This window comes from Echinops telfairi, unplaced genomic scaffold (genome assembly GCF_000313985.2).
Source record: "Echinops telfairi isolate 266 unplaced genomic scaffold, ASM31398v2 ScPeMD7_70;HRSCAF=299, whole genome shotgun sequence".
NCBI classification, from domain to species: Eukaryota; Metazoa; Chordata; class Mammalia; order Afrosoricida; family Tenrecidae; genus Echinops; species Echinops telfairi.
Genome location: NW_022103968.1, coordinates 65,957,283 through 65,984,168, shown reverse-complemented (window position 1 = coordinate 65,984,168; position 26,886 = coordinate 65,957,283). Strand labels below are relative to the sequence as shown.

The 26,886-nt window shown below is 42.3% G+C and overlaps 1 protein-coding gene across 3 annotated transcripts in view; it reads right to left on the bottom strand.

Annotated features, from left to right (window-relative positions):
* Positions 1–18,421, bottom strand: part of SEC24C (SEC24 homolog C, COPII coat complex component) — a 28,391-nt gene extending 9,970 nt beyond the window's left edge. The window contains exons 1-7 of one of the 3 annotated variants that reach the window (XM_045291494.1): positions 18,327–18,421; positions 16,311–16,510; positions 12,092–12,227; positions 3,596–3,762; positions 3,041–3,394; positions 2,417–2,553; positions 1,168–1,236 (exon numbers count right to left, since the gene is read on the bottom strand). In XM_045291494.1, the coding sequence (XP_045147429.1) occupies positions 1,168–1,236; positions 2,417–2,553; positions 3,041–3,394; positions 3,596–3,762; positions 12,092–12,227; positions 16,311–16,482 (1,035 nt within the window). In that variant the 5' untranslated portion in view covers positions 16,483–16,510; positions 18,327–18,421. The other 2 variants (XM_045291493.1, XM_004701173.2) reach the window with 2 other exon arrangements.
* Positions 18,422–26,886: the final 8,465 nt, after the last annotated feature.

The window sequence follows — 26,886 nt, the reverse complement described above, 5'->3', positions numbered from 1 at the left end:
AATTGTGATAAGAGTTGTACAAGCCCCCAAGAGAATGATTTTAAAAAGAAAAAAAAGGGAGGGGGGCGGAAAGGAAAATGAGAAGCTGATTCCAGGAGCCCAAGCGGAAAGCGAGTTTTGAGAATGATGAGGGCAATGAATGTATAAGTGTGCTTTACACAATTGATGTATGTGTAGATTGTGATAAGAGTTGTATGAGCTCCAATAAAATGATTTAAAAAAATTTTTTAAATAAATTTAAAAACAAAAAAGGAAAGAAACTCCTCTCTGTCCAGGGATGTGAACAGCCTTGGTATCGTGCAGAGTGCAGTTAAAAGTGGATTATTGTAGATGCAGTTAGGTTAAAATTTAACATCTTTTTTTTTTTTTTTAATTTAACATCTTATTTGACCTCCCTTCTGACCCATTTAAAAATTTGTTCTAGCTTTTCATATTTTCTACTTTCTTTATGGTTGAGATTTTTCTGCTTTACTTTGTTGTTGTTGTTAGTTTTTGGCATGTTTTTCTGTATATGAAATCCAGGATAGGTAAATCTATAGTAACAATAACTGAATTAATGGTTACTTGGGGGTATATCAGGGGAGGTTGGGGGAAATGGGGAGTTAATAACAATGAGTATAAGAAAGAAGAAAATGTTCTAAAACTGATTGAGGTGATGATTGCACAACTCTTGTTAATATGACTGAACTATTGAACTGCATGATATGTGAATTTTATGCCAATAAAACTTTGAAAAGAAAAAAGGGTAAACAGGAGAGGTAATATCCTACAAGAGGAAGATTGAGGGGGCAGAACTCAGGGAGGACAGGGCAAACCTTCCAAAGGTTTGCTTAAGTTGTAGAAAGCCAAAATGAAGATCTGATACGTAACCCCCACCCTAATTCACAGTAAAACGGTTTTTAAAAATACTAAAGTAAACCCCAAAATGTGATCTTAGATACCAACCCATACTTAAACCACCAACTAACAGCTTGCTACCTCTTCATTACATGGTGACTTGGGCATGCATATCCCTATAGCTTGTCAAAGCAAGGCTCTGGAGAGCAAAGGAAAGAAGACAGAAAGATGGACATGGTGGATGCGGTGACAAGGTCACAGGCATGCATGGATGACACTGACACAGGGATGACACGCACCCCCCACCATACCCCCACCCCCTGCACTTACTGGACTAGGAATGGCATCAGGATCTATTCTGTGCCTGGTTTTCTGCTGAGGAGGCAGCTCATTGAGTTGCTTTTAGTGTTTTAATAAAAAGGCAGCAGGGGAATACAGGGAGGGAGACAAAAGAACAAGAAGCAGATGTTAACTTCTCTCAACCCTCAGGGGTTAGACATGAACAGCTGCAGCCAGCTCATATTACTGAAAGCAGGTCCTTCTAGATCTGAAATTCCAACCCTTTGTGGCCCAACCCAGAGGCTGTGATGGCTCAGACTATGATGAAGAAAGATAAGGAAAGGGAGGAAACAGGAAGCAAGCAGGGATCACATCGAGAGGGCTGAATTGGAGAGGCCTTAATGAGAAAGCAGAGGGATAGTCCCTCAAAAAGGCCAAATCTCCCCCTCTATGAACTAAGAAGCCTCCCCTCACATCCAACCACATTCTCCTTGTCACTGACTGAAGGACGGGGAAAGGGAGGTGGAGACAGCTTACGTAATCTTCCTGAGTTCTCCCTAGGTAATAGATGCCCTCACCATGTAGTTTCCCAAAAGAAAAGGGAAGAGAACAGAATGAAATATGACAATGGCTAAGCATAGTGAGGCAACTGACATAGCAAATGTTTGCAGATGGAACTATAAAGTAATCCCTACTTAGGAGTACAGCCCCACCTCTATTCTGAGTACAATAAGTGTCTAAATTCTAATGATACTAAAGGTGAGAGTCACTCTCTTTCTGGGAGAAGCAGCTTCCCCATTAGAATTAAAGACACACACTGCCCTTATAAACTGTAGGTCAATTCCCCATTCACACCGAAGGAGGGCAACTAAATGTATCCAGTGTCCAAGGAAAGGCAGAGAGAAACTTACACCAGAGAATAATTCTCGCCTGTTCTAACCATTAGGAAGAATACTATCCTACCAGGTCTAAAAGGGACAAGACTTGGACCAGCCACTACTCCATAGAAGGGCAGAGGTGGCCAATAGTGGTAAAATGCAACATTCAGCCCAGAACTACTGACAATGGTGATCACTCTTGGCTTCCCTTCCTTTCCTGCCCAGTTATGGAATAAAATACTTCCCCAAAGACTCCTAGGGTCTTAAGTTCCAGTTCAAAGAGTCAGAAATTACATTTAGGTTCTATGCCTTATAAAAAGATGAATGAAAAAGGAAAATAATCAGGAAATGCTAGGCTAATAGTCCTCCTAGGTTGTCCTATTCACCTGCCCCTTCCCCAGAATCAATAAATATCCACTTACGGGGCTGGGGATAGCATCAGGATCCAGGCGCTTAGGAGGCAGTGACTGGGGAGGCCCTGGCTGGCTGCCAAAGGTGGGTGCTCCAGGGTAGGGACTTCCATAATTGGGCTGAGGGCCCCGGACTGATCCAAAGGAACCTGAGAGACAAGAAAACAAAATCTTTCCCTATGTCCTCTTAAGGCTTCAGGGAAATGACTAGACTCCTGTAATATAGAATTATGAGTTACAGTAATGACTGGTGAGAGATCACACTATCTGAACTACTAAGTCTCAAGAACCCAAAGCCAAAACACTAACTCACTGCCATCAAGTCGAATCCGACTTGTAACGACCCTATACAGGATTCCCCAGATCCTATATAAGAAATCTATATGGGAGCAGATGACTTCATCTTTTTCCCAAGGAGCAGCTGGGAGCTTTGAACCACTGACCTTGTGATTAACGCTCCAGCTCCTCACCCAAAGCACCACCAAGACTCCTTCTTATTAACCCCACCTCCCAATAATAATAATACCCTGAAGCTGTCCATCTACTATACCATTAAACAAACTTTCCAAATAACAAACAAAATATCAAAAGCAAAATAGCATGTGACTACCTGAACAAACCTTGGAAAAGACTCACCATTTTGTTGCAGCTGATATCCTGGCTGAGAGGAATGCATAGATGGTGGGGGTCCTGGAGGCCCGGTCATCTGGGAGCCAGGAGGCAGAGCTTGAGGAGGAGGTGAGGACACATGATTGGGCTGGCTCATAGAGGGTCCCCCAAAGCCCTGTCCAGGCAGGAGTGGCCCAGTCATCGAAGGCATCCGAGGACCCCCTGAAGCTGGAGGCGTGAAGCTGGAAGCCTGAGGTGGGGCAGATCGCTGGGGAGGCTGTGCCCCAGGATGACCCTGGGCCAGGCTAAGGGGAGGAACCTGGCCCTGAGGATAAGAGCCATACAGACCCGAGTTAGGGAAACTTCCTGATGTCGGTGAGCCTGAGAAGTAAAAGAGGTACAGTCAGAATCCCAGTCGTTCTGCCTCCTTGTTCAGTAAATCACTTCCCTTTCCATACAAGAGGCGCAGCTAGCTATGATGACTCCATCTTCCGGGGCGCAGGGGCATATAAAATAAGAGTCAGGGACCACCTCAGAGCCTGTGGCTCTGAGAACATTTCTCTGGTCACTACTAATACTCACCATAGCCCAGCCCTGAATGGGAAGGAGCTGAGGCTGTAGCACCACTGATCCGCATTCCTGCCAGCTGAGCAGACACCTGTGAACTTGTCGGGGGAGGGCCATAGGGCTGGACCACAGCTGGCTGACTGAGCACAGGGGCCGATCCAAATAGCTGAGACCCAGGGTGCCTAGGAAGAAAAGGAAAGCAGAGGTGGGTCGTTGGGCCCTCTGTGCCGCTGAGTCCGTTCCAACTCCTAGCATCCCTACGTACACCAGAACAAACCACTGCCTGCGCCTCCTCACAAGCGTTCCTAGGTCTGAGCCCGTTTTTTTGCAGCCACTATGCTAATCCGTCTCATCAAGGGCCTTCATCTTTCACTGCCCTTCTACTTGACCAAGCATGATGTCCTTCTACTGGTCTGTCAGGTCTCTCCTGACATGTCCAAAGTATGTGAGATGAAGTCTTGCCATCCTTGCCCCTAAGGAGTATTTTGGCTGTACTTCTTTCAAGACAGAGCTTTTGTTCTTTTGGCAGTCCATGGTCCTTTCAATATTCTTCATTAACACCGTAAATCAACTGCATCAATTTTTCTTCAGTCTTCCTTATTCAATGTCCAACTTTCAAATGCATATAAGGCAACTGAAAATACCATATGGCTTGGGTCAGTCTACCTTAGCACTCAAAACACTATCTTTTGGGTCAGTCTACCTTAGCACTCAAAACACTATCTTTGCTTTTCCACACTTTAAAGAGGTCTTGTGAGATTTCCTCAATGCAATACATTGAGTCATCTCTTAATTGCTGCTTCCAAGAGCGTTGATTGTGGATCCAAGCAAGATGAAATCCTTGACAACTTCAATCTTTTCTCCACTATCATGAGGTTACCTATTGGTCCAGTTGTGCGGATTTTGGTTTTCTTTACATTGAGTTGTAATCCATACTGAAGGTTACAATGTTTTATCTTCGTGAGCAAGTGCTTCAATTCCTCCTACTTTCAGCAAGACAGTTTGTGTCATCTGTTTATTACAGGTGCACTACTGGTACCGCAGTGTTCTTCATATAATCCAGCTTCTCTGATGATTTGCTCAGCACACAGATTGAAGAAGTGTTGTGAGAGGACACAACTCTGCCACACACCTTTCCTGAGTTGAAAGCATGGAGTATTTCCTTGTTCCATTTGCACAATGCCTCTTGATACATGTACAAGTTCAATGAACACACTGAAGTGTTCTGAAGTTCCCATTCTTCTTAAGGCTATCCATAGTTTGTTATAAGCCACACAGTGGACTGCCTTTGCATAGTCAATAAAACACCAGTTTTCTTCTGGTGTTCTCTGCTTAGAAGCCAGTACGAGTTCTGCATCATAGAAGAAGCCATATTGCTTTACAGTATCTTATTCTCATCCTAGACTCTGCTATAGCTTCATACTGTTATTGGTGGGTAAGTAAGATTCTTGATTATCTTCACTATGATTATTCATGGCAAATACAATTTTCCACCAAGTTCACTCTACAAACATGGCCAACACCCTCAGATCAAATACTATTTACTCTGCTAAATTATCACCTGTCTGCCTCCATCCTGGTAGCCCAGTGGGTAAGAGGCTGGCTGTTAACCAAAAGGTCGCCAGTTTGCAAACACCAACCACTCTGCCTCCATAAGGATGACAGCTGTGGAAATACTGTGAAGCAGTTCCATTGTGTCCTGCAGGGCTGTTCTAGAATCGACCAGAAGGCAACGGTAGTTGGTTTTGGTTTCTGTTTTGGTCTCAATTCTTTATTGGCAAATCACTTCCGTTTTTTAATGTGAAGCCCTGGAGGAGTTGAAGCCAAGGGGCACAAAGCGTGCACATCTAACAGGCATCTAAGTGAGATCAGCTGTATGCAATTTGACTCGGTTTTCAGAATGAAGAATTTATCACCGTAGCCGAGAAAGACGTCAGAAAAATCTGTTAAAATTAAAGGAGCAGGTGAGCTGAGTTTGGTATTCTTACTAATGTGGAAGATTACGTTCACTCTAACAGAAAAGGACCGGAACAATAGGACACAAACCAGGTAACCTTCCAGCCGGGGTTATCTTGCAAAGCACTGTTCTTGGATATCTTTGTTGGGTACTTCTACCAGATGTACATTTAAATATAAATACACAATCACTGCATACCACCTGCGTGAAATTACGCTGATATCTCATGGTGCTATTACTACAGATTTCTGAACAATCTACAATTTTAAAATACCTACTCAACATTTCTACTCAAAGAGTCAATAGATGTTTTAAATGTATAAGCCCTTCGTTTTGCCGTCAAAATCCGCTCCATTTTAAGTAATCTTACTCAGCACACTTACCAGCTGCTTAAAGCCAAGAGACTAAGAAATATCCATAATTCCATTTTTTCTTTTAACTTACATTAATTCTGTTACCTTTAAAGATGTATCCCAAATCTGACTCTTTACCACCTCTACTGCTATTATCCTAAATCAGCAGTTCTCAACCTTCCTAATGCTGAGAGCCTTTAATACAGTTCCTCAAGTTGTGGTGACCCCCAACCATAAAATTATTACTATTTTTAAAATCGTTTTATTAGGGGCTCATACAACTCCTATCACAATCCATACATACATCAATTGTGTAAAGCACATCTGTACATTCATTGCCCTCATCATTCTCAAAACATTTCCTCTCCACTTAAGCCCCCGGCATCAGGTCCTCCCATAAGATTATTTTCGTTGCTACTTCATACCTGTAGTTTTGCTACTGTTATGAATCGGGCAACCCCTGTGAAAGGGTCGTACGACCCCCTCAGGTTGAGAACCGCTGTCCTAAACCAAATCACGGGGGAGAAGGGGGTTGATAACACTGATGATTGTATAACCTCACCTGATGGGATTAAACTACAGAATTCTATGGGAAGGGAAGGGATATACTTGAATGAGCAAGAAATGTCAATTAATATATATATTTAAAAATTAAAAAATAAAAAATAAAGCAAACCAATATCATCTACCACAATAGCCTCCCACTAGGATTCCCTACTGCTCTTGAATCAGCAAAGTGATTCTTCTCTTTTTAATATATTTTTTTAATTATGAGAGAATAGGGAGAACATGGGCAAAATAGTTTTGTTTTAATGTTTTCAGTAATTTCAAATGGGGATAGTGATAGTTGTACTGAGACTGTGTGTTCAATGAGGACTAAAATAAATGAAAAAATTGTGGTATTGCAAAATTCTAGTTCCATCATTCTAATTTCACCCCCTCCCCAGTCCCCGCAAACATTTTATTGTGGATTATAGGTAAATGTTTAGAGAGTCAATCAGTTTCCCATTCAGCATTTTACACACATTTGTTTCATGACATTACTCAAAACCTCTCATAACACCACTCTTCCTACTCAATCCCTAGGTTCTTGCTTCATTCATCCATCTTTCCTTTCCCTTCCTGCCTTCTGAACTTGTGTCTTAGGGCAAATGTTGCACTCTTGGTCACATGCAGTTGATTGCTTTGAGGAGTAGGTTCCTCACAAGTATTATTCTTAATGGTCTACTCAGTCATACGAACTGTAATTATCAGCATGGAAGAAGCAGCCCACATGCAATAGGAAAGAAGTTAGTTAAAGGCTCTGTAGTCTTGAAGCTGAAGTGCCAATATAAACTAATCTCAGGTATTTTATCTTTACTATGTGGGGGGGTTTCAAAAAGTTCATGGGAAAAATATAATTAAAAGATAATGGAATTTTTCCATGAACTTTTTGAGGGTTTGAAACCCTTAGCTTTGTCCATTGAAAAAGCCTTAAAGAATACCCAATACAAAGGGCTCAAGAGCATAGTCTCAGGGTACATTTAGGTTGACTGGGGGGGAGGGAGACGGGGGTGGGGGGGTGGGGGGGTGGTGCCAAGGGCTCAATAGAAAGTAACTGTCTAGAAAAGAATGATGGCAACATATGCACAAATATGCCTGATACAACTGATGTATGGATTATAATAAGCATTGTAAGAGCTCTCAATAAAATGATTTTTAAAAAAAAGGTGACTGGCCTAACACAGTCCACAAAGACAATGATGTACATCCTACTTTGGTGAGTATCAACTGGGGCCTTAAAATCTTATACAGGTCATCTTAGGCACTGGTTCTCCTGTCGGGGCAAAGAAGAGTGAAGAAAACCAAAGACACAAGAAAACAATTACTCCAGAGGGCTAATGGACCGTGTAAATCCTAGTCTATAGGACCCTGATACCAGAAGAACCAGTTGATGCCTATTACCACTGCTAACCATTCTGGATAGATCGCACTAGGAAGTCCAGGATGAAGTGGCAAAAGATTGTGGAACAAAACTCAAAATTGTAAAAAAGACCCACCCAGGCTTTCTGGTCTGACAGAGACTAGTGGAACCCCCAAGATCATGGCTCTTAACTACCTCAAGTCTAGAACTGAACTCACCTTCCTGCCAAATGATAGACAGGCCTATGGGGTGAACAATAACACCAGGGATGTATGCATTCATTAGATCAATTAACCATCTGAGAGCAAAAGGCCCAGGGATATAGTTCAGAAGGCAGGAAGGAAGGCATGACGGAAAGGATGAAGAAAAACACAGAGAGGATGTGGATATTACAATCAATGTCACAAAACAAAACATTATAAATTGTTGAATGAAAACCAATTTGCTCTGTAACATTCACTGAAATCACACACACACACACACACACAGGTTAATATGAGGGGGCTTCAAAAGTTTATGGACAAATGGAATGAAAAGATAATGGAATTTTTCTGAGCTTTTTGAAGGCCCATCATCAGAAGCAATGAGTACGTATATCTAGCACCTTGAAATATACGACTGAACAAAAATGAAGGAATTCTTGTAGAAATAGCTAACTCTAGGTCTGGGGTATAAAATTTATGAATCTGGAAAAGATTTTTACACACAATATAGACATGAACCTATAAAACCCTCCTAGACTGACCATATGAAGAACTCCTATGGATCAATTAGAAAAAGGTAACTCCATTGAAAAGAAAACAACGGCCAAAACTAGAATTTAGATCGTTAAAAGTAAAGATACAGATAGTGAAAGATCATATGAAAAAGCTATACAGTTCATAAGTAATCAGCAAAGTACAAATTAAAATGATCATACTTAAAAGACTACTAGAATCATGTCAAAAGGACTCAGTGCTCACAGTTCAGAAAGTCCCATTGGTCAAAGATGGGGCACTTTGAACTTTTGACTGAAACGCTCCACCCTTTTTTAAATTCACACAAGCATAAGAATGAACAAGAAGAGGAACTGATCATCTTCATTGGGTAACAGGGACCAATTCACTACCTTGAAAATTGGTAAAGAATTCGGGATTTATCCTACATTTCCTATATGAATTGCACAACCAGTAGGCAACTAAATAACAAGTTATGAGAATTATCTCTATAATGGAATTCAAACTAACAAATGAAAAAGAAACAAAAGAATTATTGTTTTTACAATTATTTTTTTTCTCTTTACAATTATTGCTAGAAATCAACTACTGTTAACAGCACAAAGAGAGACAATTAGATATTTATGTGGTTCCCACTGTCTTGGTCCATAGTCCTGCCAGAAGGATTGAACCTTAAGTCTGTTCCGGTCTCTGTTTCTAGTTGCCAATTTGTAGGAAATACAGAAGGGGAACATTTTGAACAGTAACATGAATATGGAACTAGGAAAATTCAGACTATAGGAAATTCTTCAGATCCATTAGCCTGGGTGTTTTAACAGATAGGGAATGAACAAAAGACAGAGATAGAGGGGGAATTAAAAAGAAAAAAGCCAAGAATAGATACCAACTAATAGCAACTTAGCAACTATAGGACAGAGTGAACTGCCCCTGTGAATTTCCCAGACTGCAACTGTTTTGGGAGTAGAAAGCCCCCTCTTTCTCCCACAGGAGAAATACAGACTCAGAAGACACTACAAATTTTTTAAAGTAGGTAAAACTAAAGTAGTTAGTAAGGAATGCATGTTTGTATGTAAACTATTTTTAAAAGCATACAAGGTTACTATCCTGACTGAGAGTTGGGATAAAGGTGGTTTTTAGGGGAAAGAATGGTGAATGAGTTGGGAGCACATAGAAGAGTTAAGTGACAGAGTGGTTCTGTTTTTCTTGATCTAGGTTGTAATTAAAAGGGCGCTCACTTTATAATAACTCACTAAGCCATGTGCTTTATATTACAATGAAAAGAATGATCAATCAACTGAATGAATGAGTAAATAGGATCATGTTACAACCCAGCTTAAGACTCTTCAATGGCTTCTCACTGCCTCTAAAATCAGATGTAAAATTATTATGGCTTAAGTCACTACATGTTTCCACCAAATTGTTTCCACCTCCTCTCTTCCAAGGTCCACTCTGCTCTTGCCATACTGGCCTTCTTGCTTTTCCTCACAGCCATCAATGAGCTCCTGCCTCGCTGCTGCTTCTACCTAAGAAACTCTTCCCTCAGATCTACGTGCATGGCTTGTGCTCAATACTTCTCGGAGGCTCCTTGACCAGCATCAAAAAACCAGCTCTCTACCTCATCAGTCATTCTCTAGATCCCCACCCTGTTTCATGTACATTTGTCTATTTTATATCTTTTATGTCCTTGTCAAGAATGTAAACTTTATGTGTGTATGGATTGGGATAACAGTTGTGTGAGCCCCTAATAAAATGTTAAAAAAGAAAAAAGAAAAAAAAGAATGTAAACTTCATGGAGGCAGAGACTCTTATCCTCAGCTTCTAGAGGAATGACCACATATTATTGCTAGGTGCCACCGAGGTGGCACAAGAGAAGGAAACACTGCTGCATCCGGCACCATCCTCACGTCTGTCCTATGGTTGAGCCCAATATTGCAGCCACAGTGTCAGTCCATCTCCATGAGGGCCTTCCTCTCGTTCACTACCCCTCTACTCTACCAAGAGTAGTCACACCTGGTCACATGTATGGGATGCAGAAAGGATTTTTGGTCACACCTGACAACATGTATGGGATGCAGAAAGGATTTTTGGTCACACCTGACAACATGTATGGGATGCAGAAAGGATTTTCCCCAGGTTATCCCCCAAATATATGCCAAACTTAAGACACTGCATGCAACACATGGTAAATGACAGTACACTTGGAGGTCAACGTCAGTTGCTTAGAGGTTATCAGCCATCTAGAGCAATCAGACTCTATAGTCTGTCCCACCCTAACTAGGGCACACTCCCTTTTGACAAGGACCATGGATTGTCTCCCTGAAGGAGAGCCAGAGACAAGGTCAAGCCAACTCAAGGAGGACAAAGGTCAGGCTGCCATCTTGAATTTAGGGTCCACTAATCTTGTCACATGTATACCCTTAATACAGCCCCTCCCAATTGCATGTACACCCCTAGTTTGTCTCCCTCTGATTAATGTATGCCAATTGTACAACCCCTTTCCCTTATGATGTAATCAGGGGGCTTGCATGTCCCCAAAGGTGTATATATGCCATGAATGGAAATATATTCTGGTCCTCCCTCTCTGCATGGACCTGGCTGGTGAGATCAAGGCCATCCCAGGGGTGAGCATGCTACCATAAAATGTGTCTAACTCCTTTATTTAACTCTATCTCTCCTATCTTCTATGACTTTACTATAATCTTTATATATTATCACCGTACAATTGCACCTACGGACCCTGTGGTTGTTAGAGGCTGGTTTACTCTAACAAACATGACCACCTCATAGCAGTACAAAGTAGCTATTTTAAAGCTAATTAATTAATTAATTTCTCTATATTGCTTCTCACAGCTTTCTAATACACTGAGAGAGCTTCCCAACCTCCTTCTTCCAGGCTTAGATTCACTACTTAAAATGTAAGAGTTAGAAAGTGACAATTCCATCACCACACATCCCATGCAGTTATTGTTTATTCTTTGTTTACCAAGGGGGGAGACATCCACAATAGCTCAAAAGAGATGAGTTTCCTTCTTAAATGGAATTCCACACACAAAGGCTAACTGAGCATGCACCAACTACTTTTTCATCATTTACGTGTTTTCCTTTGTATACCTTCCTTTAGTACTGGCCTCGCCCAAACACAACTGATCAGTCCTACCAAATGCCTGATCAAAAGAAAAGTGGGAAATCAGGTGAGACATAAATACTCCTATCCTAGGGTTTCCTCTTTCTCCTTCACCTTAAAGATAGGATCAGTAAGAACCACAACTACTGAAAATGTACATCTGTCAAGGAAGGGAAAAAAAAACCCACAAAACCCTCTGTACACTGAAAAGAATATGCAAACCCCAAGCACTAAGCTGGGTCAATAAACCCGAGGGATGGACAACAGCAGCACCTGTAACTTGAACACTGGAGGGGTCAGGGGCGGGAGTGGAGGGGTGGGGGTTGTAGAGAAAGAACAAAAAGTGCAAGGCCATTTTAGAAAAGGGGATCTACGGGCAGGCCATTGCAGGGCACTAACAAGAAAATGGATCTTCACACCTTCCTAATCCAATTGCTTCATGTGACCCAAGTACATACCTCTGCATCTGCACAGTAGAGCTCGGCCCATTCTGCACATCTCCCTGGCCGAATTGGCCATACGTAGCCTGGCCACCAGAGGCCTGTGCCGTTGAGGGTGCAGGTGCCCCTGAGGGTGGTGGGGCTCTTGAAACACCTGAGAGTAAAGAACAAAAATGAAGTGATTGGGAAATAATTTCCTGTTCCACCTAAGTCAGGAATGCAGAGAGTCAAGACTCTGCAATTCCCAGGCTAGCAAGTTTATAGGCTCATAATCCTGTGAATGAAGGGGAGGCCAGGTCTCCTTAAGGACTCTATCACACTTCTAAAAATGTATACTGTTAATCATTCTCCTGGTCTCCCCAAAGTGACCTATAGTCTTTTACTAGCTTTTGAGGGATTATTAGACACCGACTCTGAACTGACACTAATGCCAGGAGACCCCAAACCTTGCTGCGGTTTACCAATCAGAGTAGAAGCTTGTGGAGGCCAGGTATCAATGGAGCTTTATCTCAAGTCCATCACACAGAGGACACAATGGGTCCCCAAACCAACTCTACAGTTCTTTCCCCAGTTCTGGGATGCCCACCTGGAATAAACATATTCAGCAGCTGACAGCCCTTTCCTAACCCAAGAGCACAGCACTGTAGTAAAATGACAGCACCAGCATTCAACTCTAGCTACAAAGGTACTCTAAACAGAGATGCCTGTCAGAGAGCCGCTGCCCTCCCAGACAGGTATACTACCTGTGTAGCTGACCCCCAAGATCGTAGGACTTCCTGTGATCACCTTCCCTTCAACTTTAAAACAGCCTCACGTCCTTACGCTAGATTAAAAAAAGAAAAAACCAATACCTTTACAGATTCTACTCCAGAATTTAGAGGCTTGCAGCATATCTGGGAAAGGTGCACTGAAGATAGGTTGAAAAGAAGCCTCCAGGGGAAACTGTCACCTTCTTCATACATTCTTCCTATGCTAATCTTATCTGCTGTGTCCACCTCCAAGGGAGGAGGCCAGTAGCACATGGTTCAAGAGAGCGTTTCCCTTAAGCTGGAAACCTTGTCTCCCTGCCCAAGAGTTCAGTCAGGACAATATGCTTGCTCTCTACTAATGCTGCCTCTTGTCTCCTCACAAAAGCTGTATTAAAAAACCAAACAAAACAAAAACTGTACTCATCCTTTCCATCAGTGTCAGAGCTCCCATCAAGCTACATCTCTCTCCTGCACACTACCCCTAACCACCCTACCCAAATGAAAATAGGAAGAAAAAAAAATTTTTTTCAAAGGGTTTGACAAAGGTTTGTTTTTTTCTCTTTCCAGTCTTTGAGTGCAAAACGTGAATTTATATACACTTGATTCTAAGAAACATGAAGTTCCACACCAAGAGGATGGAACCGGTGATGCAGGCTTGAGAAGGCCAAGAGGCAGGAGTCCTGGAAGGAAAAGTCATTGTCTGAGATGGTGACCTCACAGTGGGTGGGAGGGTCCAGTTTGGGTCAGTGTGTGAAGTGGCAGGAAGTTCTAGTTTTTAATTGATACAGTGACCTTCCATCTTTGGTGGGCAGCCTATGTCCACTTAGAAGAAGCACAAGATGTTGTCTATGCTACCAAATTAATAATAAGGCCACGATATTTACTTTGTACAATCCCCTTAATGTAGTAGTTTTAATATCAGCATTCTTCCTTCTCTTGAAGGACAAAGTGTTTGAACTGAACTACAGCCACGGCTAAGACGAAAATGATTAGTTACTTGACACCAACTTTGACAAGCTAATCTGTTTTCTGCCCTAAAATATTCATTTTAATCAACCTCATTATCAAGAAGTCTCTATGAGATCTAAATCTTATCTTTTGCATCTTTGAACAATTTTATTTTGCTCAGTGCCCTGTAAAAATAAGACCCTAACGCAGCGGTTTTCAACCTGTGGGTCCCAAATCTTTTGAGGGTGAATGACCTTTCCACAGGGGCTGGCCGATTCATAACAGTAGCAAAATGACAGTTATGAAGTAGCAACAAAAATAATTTTATGGTTGGGGGTCATCACAACATGAGGAACTGTATTAAAGGGTGTGGCATTAGGATGGTTGAGAACCACTGTCCTAGAGGGAGGGGAAAAAAGAGGAGCTGATACCAAGGGCTTCAACAGAAAGAAACCATTATGAAACTGATGATGGAAACATGTATAAATGTGCTTGATAGAGCTCCCAATAAAAGGAATTATTAAAATTTTTTAAAAAGACACTACTGGGACCTACCTACAGGAACATGGTTGATTTGAGCTTGCTCGCTAACCAGGAAAGAACCAGTTGTGTTTTCCTCTCAATTAGAAAGCTGCCTCTTCAGGTAATGCCTAACTCCATCTTGATAAACTAAGATTTGCGAGAGTAGAGGTGGACTCTGTCCAGTCAAAGTCCCAACCCTCCAGTAAAGCTTTTCCACACACCAGAGACCTAATCTTACCATCTCATGAATACTTTTTTGCAAAGTCTTCATTAAAATAGTATTATTTCATTCATTTCCAAAATCTTACCTATGCTTCCTTGGCATCTCATTTTCCCCATATTCCTTTATGGTAGGGACGGGGAACCTTTTCCATGGAAGACCATTTGAATATTCATAACATTCTCGGGCAATACTGGTCAAGCACTTAATTAACTCACCCCTAATGTGATGGCTGGAACTGCTTCTCTTTGGTGAGGCGTGTGATGTTTGCTAATATTGGGGCTGAGCACCGGATGTTCCCAACCCTTGCTTTATGGGATTTACTCTCTTAAAAACATAAAGACTTTGTCCAACCTAGTCCTCAGGCATCTCAGTGACACTATAGGACAGAATGGAACTGTTCCTGTACGCGTCCAAGGGTGTTAAATCTTTTTTTAAAATAAAAGCCTTTAATTTAGACTTTGCAATAAAGTAAAATTTTTTAAAAAAGAGCTGATACCAAGGGCTCAATAGAAAGTACATGTCTAGAAAACAATGAAGGTGATATATAAAGCTCTTATACATAAAAAAAAATGAAGGCAACATATGTATAAACATGCCTAATTCAATCGATGTATGGATTGTGATGAGTTCTACGAGCTTCCAATAAAATTATTTTTTTAAATAAACAAGTAAAATTTATATGCCTAATATTTATTATTGTGATTGAGTGGACGGTTTACGAGGCTGTAAATCTTTATAGCAACAGAAAGTCTCATCTTTCTCCGGAGGCGCAGCTGGTGGGTTAGAACTGCTGACCCTGCAATTAACAAACCAATGTGTAACCCCCTAGCAATGAGTTTGATTTTGGGGGGGTTATTTTTTGAGAAGTCTTAAATTACCCTGAGCAGCCCTGGCAGTGAAGTAATTCTGAATTAGGCTGCTGACCACCAGTCAGCAGTTTGAAACCATCAGCTGCAACTCAGGAGAAAGATGACGCTTTCTGCTCCTGTAAGATGTAGAATCTCAGAACCCATAGGGACAGTTCTACTCTTCCTACAAGGTCACTATGAGTCAGAATCAACTTAATAATTCTGAGTTTGAGTTTCTGGTCAATTACCCTAAGAATCCTCCAGAACTATTTTTCCCAAAAGTTGCTCTGGATAATCTGTAGAGTACCAGCTGCCCTGCCTTGAAGAAGTAAAGTTAAACACCAACCCTAAGGCAGCACCAGATTAGCCTTGCATTGCTCTGATCTTCCAGGGCATCTAAAAACCAGTGGAAACTCAAGCAAAGGCAAAGAAATGTTATCAGCAAAAATTATATGAGGTATCAATAACCGCAATTTTCCTCCATTAATTAACTCCTCATGTCCCAGAGACATTTGTAGAACCATCTGTCCACTGAGTAGCATTCTCAATATATACATGGAACAAATTTCAGGAAAAATTTCGGGTAATAATATTCAATCCTGGCCGGTCTCTGGAGGGCTTGAGATCACAACCCTTCAATCCAGCCCTGAACAGTACTCCCAGGTCAGGTTTCATCTCAGGGTGACAGCCACAGGATGCGAGCTACGACTGAATCAAGAAGACATTCTTCCACTCAGTGTCAAGTTTTAAAAAGCAATAATCACCCTATGCTCAAAACAGGGACAAGTAGATGGTCCACATGGATCTCAGTGACAGAGAAGCAGATTCATGTTCCTGAATCCCAGTCACAATTCTCCAGACAATTTAGCTAGAGTAATACAGCCTAGCTATATTTTGAAGACAGCTGATTTCCTTCCGTAGCTCAAAGGAACCTTAGACATATATACCTGGGGGAGGAGCTTGCTGATAGCCAGGCAATGGACCATTGTAGGAGGCTTCATAGGGGGTGGGAGGGACTGTGGACCCTGGTTGCCCACCATAGCTGGATTGATATCCTGGGTAGACAGGCTGGGGCTGCCCATATGGCAGCGCAGAAGGAGCTGACTGGTTGACATTCATTATGAAAGCATCCCCAATTCAATGTCACCTAGTAGATGGGAGAAAAGAGAAACCAAGTTACTAAACAAACAAATTTTTTTTAAAGCAATTATCTAGGATAGGAAGTAGAGATAAAAGGGATCAATTTTATCCAAAAAAAGATTAGCTTAATCATTATGGGATCCGACACTATGGGACCTTAGTAATTGTCTGCCCCCACCAATACCCAAATTATCTCTTCAGAGCAAAAAATTTGTTACTCTGAACCCACCACTTTGTCACTACCAACAGGGTATAAATTTCAACCACAGACAGGCCCATTGTAATGGAACAGCAGGCTCCATTCCCCAGTGGTATAGTTTCTAGTGTGTAGTCACACAAGGAGTCCTACAGCTGATGAACTACTGTGATATTACAAGTAAATGAAACGATGCTCCTATTTTCCATTCATTCTCTCCAGCATCCATTCATTCCACAAACACTGAGCACCTGATAGTGTGCCAGTCTTTAGAAAATACCAAGCTATGAGTCTAAGACAGACTGGTATAATTCATTTCCCTCAAAAGACAAAATTTAAGGTAAATGATTAGAGAAATTACTATAATAATTAAAAAGCTACTCCATTCCTAATTTTCCCAGCAAATGAGTAGCTGAACCTGATAGCTAAAGCATTAAGTTCCCTAAAAGTAAAAGACATTTGAAAATGGAAGCAAGGAAGCAGATTTAGAGCTGCGTGCAGGCCAGACAGAAAAACTTTTTCAAAGACACTATAGGATCCATGGCAAAGCTACCTCTCACTGAAAAGATCATCCATCTTATCCTTCCAGCAGAGTTACTGATGTCTTTAGCTGCCATCCCATTGCCTGGCCTCATGGCAACCCCATAAACAATGGATGAGATGCCACATGGGGCTTTTCTCCAACTCTGCATTTGCCCTCCTTACATGCTTGTCAGGTATCTAGGCCACCTCTGAAATTGTCTTGCCCCAAGTCACAGTAATGAAGTAGAGAGCCTTTCTTGGGTACTTTTAAAAACTCTGATTAACATCTACCTTAACCAACTCTGGACTATCTCATAGTCAGGAGGTGGCCAGGATGCAGCATAGTTTACAGTTACTGTAGTGGAAAATTAGACGACCTCTCTTTGATGGCAAGGGACATCTTGACCATAGAAAAGCTATAAGCTGCTCCTTAACAAAACCTCCTTAAATTCAAAATCATCTCAAGAGGTGTCCTCCCAAATCCTGAACCTTCCACAGGTACATAGGTTACTGACACTATGCTTGACGGAGGCTCCTGTCCCCAAGGCAGCTGGAGGTGGGGGTCGGGGAGAGACTACAGCTTTTCCTCCGGAAAATAGAAAGTCAAACTTGGGGAGGCCACCGGCTTTCAACAAATCAACTCCTACCCCCTCTCCTCACACACACCCAGGCGTTTGGAGGCAAGCTTACATGTGGGCTCCACTCGGTAGCAGTCAAGGATGACAACCCAGGGGGGCGGGGCAGGCTTCCGAGAACTCTGGAAGTAGTCGAACTGTGGATGTGGAGGTTGGGATCAAGAACGAGGGGCTCCTTCAAAACCTTGGAGCCAAGCCAGCTTCTCCAGCCTCAGGGAAAGTCAGATCTAGTTCCTGAAGCCCGGTGAGAGTCTGGCGCCCTTCAACAAGCTGGGCGCGGGCAGCGCGAGCTGGAATCTGGGCCGGGAAGCGAAGGGAGAGCCTAGGACTGATCTTGTCTTGTGGATGCGTGTGGTGAGGGTCTCTCCCCGGGCGCCGTCCCCCGGACGCTCCCTCTTTTCTCAGACAGCACCCAGATCCGTCCTCTCGCCGGCTTTCCTCCCCACTGACCTCCCACTGCCACTCCTCACCCGGCTCCAGATCCAGGTTCGACTCCGTTCCTAACGTCAAGGATCCCAGGCTCCACTTCCGGTTCCGAGGGGGCGGGCTCGCCGTCCACGGAAGTCCCGCCCCCGCGCTAGGGACCGGGGCCTCTCCTACTGCCACGTCCGCACTAGGCAAGCCCTCGGGAACCCGGATGCGGCACATGCGCGCCCTTCCCATCATGGCCGCCTCCTGGGGAGTGCCGGTTCTTACTCATTTCTGCTATGTATTCTTTCCAGATGGCAGAGCCACCTTACGGCCGCACCAGCAGACATGCGGCTGAGACGGCAGCGTCACCTGTCCTTCGGGACATCCCTCTGTTCGTCTATGACGTGTTAGTGACTTGTGTTCTGTCGCGACTTCCTGCTGACCCCTGACCCCTGCTTTCCGTCTTCGGACTCATTTTCACCCACGACGTTTGCTGGTCTTAAGATTTGCTGACTGTGTGATGGCAAAGGGCCACTAACGCATTTTTTGACTTTCGAGTGTTGGAATTCTGCCCCTGCAGTTCTCTACTTCTGGTGATTTACTGCCTTTCACTTTCCTCTGTCACTTCACGTCATTGCTACTAATAATGCCCAAGTAACAGCTTGTCAGAAAATGCAGTTAAGCAAGTTACCGGCTGGAAGATGAGGAATAAAGGGGGTTGTCTCTACCAAATGCTTATGCTAAACGAGAATTAGCTGGCCGTGACACAATAAAGGGGTTTGAAAGAAATCAGAAGCGCATGAGAAACCCAAACCTGGGCATGTGAACTAGAAACCAGCAACACTAGGTCACACGCGAGCCTAGGCAGGCGCTAAGAACCGCCAATACTCTCAACCACGAGCCCACCCACCCCAAGTCGGGGTAGGAATAAAACGCAGAAGCAGGGCGTGGGGGCGCTCTGTAGTTCCTGTGCGCCTTTTTGGGTTTCATGGTCCCTGCTTCCTGGCCGTTTTCCACATGGTTTTTTTCTCATTCCCCGGAAGCTGCCATTTTTGGTCACCAACTGGTGAGCAGTCGCCCTCTCTACCTTCCAGCTGTGAGGGCTTGCACACTTTACAAGGATATCATGTACTGAGACTGTATCACCCAAAACTTCCTTTTCCCGCATAAAAGTTACTTGAACTTACAAAAGTACTTCTGCTGCGTGAACTCCCTCAGTGTTGAGCAGCAAAAACCAAGGAAAATCATGCCCCAAACCTAACATTTACAGGAGTAGGAACTGATAGTGGTTTTGAACTGCTAAGTTTGCAGTTAGCAGCTCAAAGCTTAACCACTATACCACCAGGGCTCCTCACACTGCAGAAAGTAGTCATCCAAGGTTAGCTGTGATTAGCTATGGAACCCTGGTAATGTGTGGTCACATGCTGGGCCTCGATCTGCATGGTTGGCACTTCGAAACCACCAGCAGCTCTGCAGGAGACAGACTGGGTTTCTACTCCCATAAACAGTTACTGTCTCAGAAACCCACAGGGGGTCGCTATAAATCAGCATTGACTCAAGGCAGTGAGACTTATTAACCACTTTTATACAGCACCTTCTCTTAAATGCAGAGCTGAGCCTTGCTTGACAAACCATCTCCTCAGAATGCATCTCCTTTGGCAAGAGCCACAGTTCTTGCAGTAATTATCACTACTTGGTGTAATGAATAACAATAATCATTGTTAGTATTTGTAGGCTTTTTTTCCATAAACATGACTTGATTCCTTACAACTATTTATTCATTCAGTACTTTCAGAGCACTGTTGTGTATTGGCTAGTGTTCTAGGTGCTGAGGAAACAAAAGTAAACAAAGCAGATATACTGTTATTCTGAGGCATAGGGTGGTTCATCAATTAAATAGGGGGGCCGGGATCATTACACATCTAGTCTGCTAGAAATTATTAGGTATTAAAAATGATTTAGTAAACAAGTAGATGGTTTTCTAGCTCTTATAGTAAATATCATTGGTTCTCAGAATGTGATCCTGGTACCAGCAACATCAGTACCACCTGGGAACTTATTAGAAATGCAAATTTCAGATCCACCCTAACTAACCACTGCCTTCAAGTCAATTCTGACTCAGATCAATAGACATAGAACTGCTTCATAGAGTTTAGTTTAGTTAAGCTCCATAGAGTTTTTAAAACTGTCCTTTTGATGGGAGCAGCCTGCCTGATCTTTCTCCTGGGGAGGAGCTGATGGGTTCCCATAGCAGGCCTTTCTGATCACAGCCCCATGTTTAACCCACTGTGCTGCCAGGACTTCTTTAGATTCATCGTAGAAATGGTGAATCCGAAAGGTGGAGGTGGGTCTCTGCAATTGTGTTAGTCTGTGTTGACTAGAGAAATAAATTCGTGGACACTGATATGTGTATAAGTCACAGTTTTATATTCAAGAGCAATTGAATATTGAGATAACATCCCAGCCCAGTACAGATCTAGTCCATAAGTCCAATATTAGCCCATATATTCAACACCAATCTATAAAGTTCTCTTCAGACTCACAAAACATGCAATAATGCCAAATGCAGGAAGATCACAGGCCAATGGGTGGGAAGTCTTGTCAATAGAGCATCTCTCCGGGAGTGAGCAGAGAGAGTGCCTCCAAGAAGGAAATACAGGCATTCCTAGAATTCTCAGGAGAAGGTCATGCTCACAGAGGCGGTCATTGGCTATGGCAGATTGACAGACTAGCCTCCACTCCTTCACTCTTAATTCTCTCAAGTCCCAAATTGACACCAGGTTATGTAACTATCATAGACCACTCCTTGTCAATTTGACACTTTCACATAACTCTTTAGCCATATATAATTTTCAAACAAACAATAAAATCATATCTGTATCTAACAGGATAAAACTAAAATGCATAAAATTCAATATGTGCCACCCTAATTTAAATATAAAATTTTATAAGTGAACAAAGCAAGACTATTCTGTGCCTAACAATTGATGTTAAGTAACACCTACACCTTAATCCTATAATCCTATGATTATATTCCCCTACCTATGAAAATTGGTAAACCAACCACTTCATGCCTTTATCCCCCCATTTTGGGTATCCAATTTCTACACTGCCCACTTGCATCAACCATTTACATTACCACAGCAACCTATGGCTTAACCAGCCCTATAGGTGATTCCAGGCCCCTGGTGGTTCAGCAGTTAAAGCACTTGACTGCAAACCAGAAGGTTGGTGGTTTGAACCTACCAGCCACTCTACAGGAGAAAGATGTATCAGTTTGCTTCCATAAAGTTGCCAGCATTAAAAATGCTATGGGACAATTCTACTGTGTGCTATAGGGTCACCCTGAATTGGAATTAACTTGGTCTAGGTCAGAGGTTGGCAAACTGCTGTTCCAGAGCTATATTCGGATCTTTTGGTACATACATGTGGCTCCGAAGTAAAATTAAAAATGAAAATAAAGCTGTCATAGTTAAACTTATAATACTACTTACGGTAAATTTTTTCTTATTTGAAAAATTATATTATGGTCTTCAATAATTTTTAAATTGTGAGGGACAGGATCGGCTCTTCCGTCTCAAAAGTTTGCCAACCCCTGGGCTGGGGGAGTCCACTGCACGCTGAAAAATGAGAACTACTGGTGGAGATTACTATTTGTCAAATTCAACTAATGGTAGATGGAGCCCTCCGCTAAGTGTTTTCACCTAATTTGTCCCATTTAACGCTCATATCAGCATAGGAAAGGAGGAATCCTCTATCTCGCGAAGGCTGCATTCTTAATAAGTGGGAGAGCCTAGATTCATAGCTTCATAGGGCTAATAGATTGCATTTTATTTGTTTTTGTGCCCTCCACCCAGTTGCTCTCAACCTTTGCTGCACATTACAATCAACTGGTGGCACCGTTGGAGAAGCATTTGATTGCTAACCACAAAGTTATGTAAGCCCACCAGCCACTGAAGGATCAGGCTCTTTGCTCAAAGAATTACAGCCTCAGAAACGCTACATTGAGTCACTCTGAGTGAGAATTGACTCAATGACAGTGGGTTTTTTAATCGTACTTTAAGAACATCAACACTCACTCACTGTCATAGAGTTGATGCCAACTCTAGGACAGGGTAGAACTGCTCCTGTGGGTTTCCGACACTGTGACTCTTGACTGGAGTAGAAATTTCCCCCCAGGGTGCCTAGTGGTTTCAAATGGTGACCTTGCTGTGGTAGTTACATAATCTGGTATCAATTTGGGACTTGAGAGGATTAAGAGTGAAGGGGTGGAGTCTAGTCTGTCAATCAGGTCATAGCCAATGAGGCTTCTGTGTGGGCATGGCCTTCTCCTGAGGATTCTGGGAACTCCTGCATTTCCTCCCTCAGGCAGAAGAGGCTTCTCTCTTCTCACTCCCTCGGAGATGCTCTACCGACAAGATACAAGACTGACTCCCTGTGAGACATACCTGAGGAGAAGCCACATGGATGAACCCTGATGTAGCCAGAACCGTGGAACTGGAGAAGCCACGTAGAGACCCCTGCCAGTGCTGAGATGTTTACAACGCCACTGAGATGCTTACAACGCCACTGGTTCAAAGACTTTCTACCCACTGGCTTGTGATTGTCCTGCATTAGGCGTCATTGCATGTGTTTCTTGAGTCTGAAGAGGACTTTATAGATTGGTATCAGACATATGGGCTAATATAGGGCTTATGGGCTTGGACTGAACTGGGTCGGGATGCTTTCTTAATGTACAATCACCCTTTATATAAAACTTTCACATATGAGTTTCTATGGATTTGTTTCTCTAGTCTACCCGGACTCATACACTTGCAGAGCGCAGCTCAACACATAGCCATTGGGCCACGAGGGCTCCAAAAATGCCAACACCAGTACTAAGCCAATGAAATCAAAACTCCAGAGTTGGGGTCAGGGAATCTTATATATATACACACATTAATAGGTCCTTTTGTTGCATAATCACCTTCTACCACGTGATTTTTTAGTGTATTTCATTTTAAGGACTCAGTAATTTTAAAAAAATCTTTAGGCAAGGGAGCACAGTTCTCTCCTGGGGCACAGATCGACACTGCATCAAGTGGAGTCACCATGAGTCAGGACTGACTCTTTTAGTAACTATCATTGTCTTTTTTCACAAGTGTTGGCCATGTGTCCCTTCTGTGATGCTACACAGTGAAGCATGTTGAATGGGCACATATACACACACTCCAGTTTAGATGGTGGACTAGTGCCTGTCTCTTTGCTTTAATGTTTTCTCTTCTTGGTACATAGGGTGACTGGCTGACTTGATTTGCTGGGACTAAGATATTTCCTGAGATGTACAATTTTTAGGTGTCAAAAAATAGACATTCCCTTTGCCAACTAGGATGAATTGGTCATTATACTAACAAGTGAGGTTTTATGTGCGTAGAAGGAAATTAAGTAATTGTTTTTCACTTTTTTGTAGGTGCTCAACATGTGCGGAAACATTGTGATGGGGAGTTTTGGTTCACCATATAGTTTTTAATAGATGATAGTTTTAAATGGTTTGAAATTCGCAGTTAAAAAATTATATTATGTGCCTGATACTAACTTCCTAATTGGATAATTTTGACCTTGTTTCTAAGAGTCCTTTGCAAGCCAGTCTGTGTGCTATAGACTACTAGAACTTTAGACTTTGCTATTTTGAGGCACAGAACATCCTTCATAGGCCACACCAAAAAGACTCGATGTGGAAACCCCACTAAGTGAACTGGGCTTTCCCTAAAACTCACCTGTAGCCCTTGGACTTTAGGCTGAAACTCCCTAGTGTCAGAAGCAAGTGACTGTGCGCCCAATGGCATAGAACTGGTGGATGTTGGACTTTGGGTTGAATCTCTTGCCTTAAGGGTGCCCAATGAATGGTGGTCCAGAACAATCATACGCTTATTATTTCCGTGCCCTCTTTGCTTCCTGTGACATGTTAGGCGTGGCTCTGCTGTTATGAATGCATATTATTGAAAGTGTTGTCCTATCACTAACCCCCATTGTTAAATAGTGTCTACTCAGAAGTTTTATCGAGGTTCATAGCTGCCTTATACTGTATAATTTCTTTTTCTCAACAGTGTTTAAATTCTATACTTTTGGTTAAACTAATAACACTATCAATGAGTAGTGGTTATGCACTGGCTGCTAACCACAAGGTCAGCAGCTTGAAACCACCAGCCAAGTCTGGCGGGAAAGGAGGAAGCTTTCTACTCTTGTGAAGATTTGTAGTCTCAGAGATTCACAGCGCAGTTCTAACCTGTCCTATAGGGTTTCTATGAGTTAGCCTTGATTCCATGGCAGTGGAAGTGATGCCCCAGGGAGATGATTAATGACATTCTCTAACATGAAATGACTGATCCCTCTAAGGTGAACCAGAGACATACATAAACCATAGATATATGAATGATTTTGAGCTTGCACTTAATTGTAGTCCCAATCTAAGAATAATTAGTTCTTAAGACAAGGCTCTGCATGATGCTCCCCTTCATGAAGAGCTAACTGAAGTTATGGGTGCTATAGCAAAGTGTGGTGAAGAAACCAGATGGTGCCTGGCTATCAGAAAGAATATCATCTGGTGTCTTAAAGGCTAATCTTCAAACTAGTCTCAAAGGCTAGTCTCAATTCAATTAAGTCCACATGGAAGAAGCACACCACCCTTTATTATCCAAGAATTATCTAATATCTGAATCCAAAGGAGGCAATGGTATCAGAGCTTAAATTGTGAACCACCTGGTTTGCAGAAAGCTATGGATGACAGTGGAAGACCCAAATCCATTTTGAGGATCCTCACATGGATTAAGCCTCCGGTGAATTTTCTCTGGTTATACTTGAGGAATGGGAATACCCTTGCTATCAGACAGAGAGCATTGTAAAGTTGATTATGGCAGATGCAGTTAGGTTTAAATGTAACATTTTATTATTTGATCTCCTTTTGACCTACTTTAAAGTTGTTTTGGTTTAAAAAAAAAAAGTGACGGGGAAATACATGTGGATTAAGTCTCTGGTAAATCTCTTCTGATCATGGACCAGAGGTGTAAATAGCCTTGCTATCATGCAGGCTGCAGTGAAAAGTGGATTATTGCAGGTGCAGTTAGGTTAAAATTTAGCACCTTATCATTTGATTTCTCTTAAGATCTATTTTAAATTGGTTCTAGTTTTTAATATTTTCTGTTTTCTTTTTGACAGAGGTTAATAATCTGTTTTACTTTGTTATTGTTGTTAATCTTTTCTTTCTTTTTTAATGTTTTCCTGTATATGAAATCCAGGGTAGGTAAGTATATAGAGACAGAACTGGATTAATACTTCCTTGGGGGTATGGCAGGGAAGTTTGGGGGGAAATGAGGAGCTAATAAAGATGAGTACAAGAATGAAGCAAATGTTCTAAAACTGATTGTGGTGATGATTATACAACTCTTGATGTGAATGAACTATTGAATTAAATGATATATGAATTATATACTAATAAAATTGTTTTTAAAATTCTGTTATAAAGTCTCTCTGCTACAATGGACAAGAGTACCTGTTTCACCATACCCTTAGGGCTAACAATGTTAGCAAACATTTGGATCTTTCCATTTTGATAGAAATGTGAAAAATGTTATTTTAAATTTGTATTTTTTATGACTATGGTTAAACATCTTTATTTTTCTTCTTCATTTTCAAAGAAGCTTTTGTATTTCCTGTGTGAGTTTCCAAGAGTATGACTTTATAGGAGTAGAAAGCCCCATCTTGCTAGAAAGGATATCTCCAAATGTAAGGCACATTTATTTAATGGAAATATTAAAGCAAGGAGAAAATTTTACCCTAAGTTGGTAGGATCTAAATGCATTCACCTATCTGTGACCCCCTGTGGACTGTAAGAGCTCATTTAACTCCGCAAACATGTATTGAGCACCCATGACATGAGGCGTTGTTCTGCGGGCTCTTCTTGATGGGCTGTTTCACACAACTCCTGGCCTTCGGTGTTTTCCTTGTCTGGGAGGCATGTAAATAGATATCATATTCACTGATAAATAGGACAATAGAACTATTAAGAAGACTACACGTTGCCCAGAGAAAAGAAGGACATTCTAGAAGGCCAAGGAAGGCGTTGCAGGAGAGACAACAGTTCAGCCAGAGCAGTGTTGATCAGAAGAGTTCTTCCCCAGCACCCAGCACTGCCAGGAAAGATAGATCCCAATTCCCAGGCTGGTGCTGCACGAGGGGACACTCTTTCCTGAGAAGCCCAGCAACTTGTGGGGCCATTCCTTGCTGGCTCTGAAATCAAAGCTCCCAATGCTGCCACTGTGCAATGGGCTTTGGAAAGCTGTCACTTGCAATCTGGGATCCCATCAAGGAGAAGGTGAAGTTCTCGAAAGGCTGTCTATTAGTTAGAGCTCAAATTGCTACTATGAGGAGTCCTGAGTCAAAAGCCCAGGCAGTAGAGTGGGGGACATGAGAGGACAGAAATTTTTACTATAATTAGCTTCGGGAGTAACACAGGTGGGGGAGGAATGGGTGTACAGCCGGCAACTATTTTAAGCACAGTTCAGATTGACAGGACAAATGTGCTGGACTGTACTGATCTCAGGGCCAAATTGCCTGCCTGTGGTGTGTGGGGGGGAGACCTGG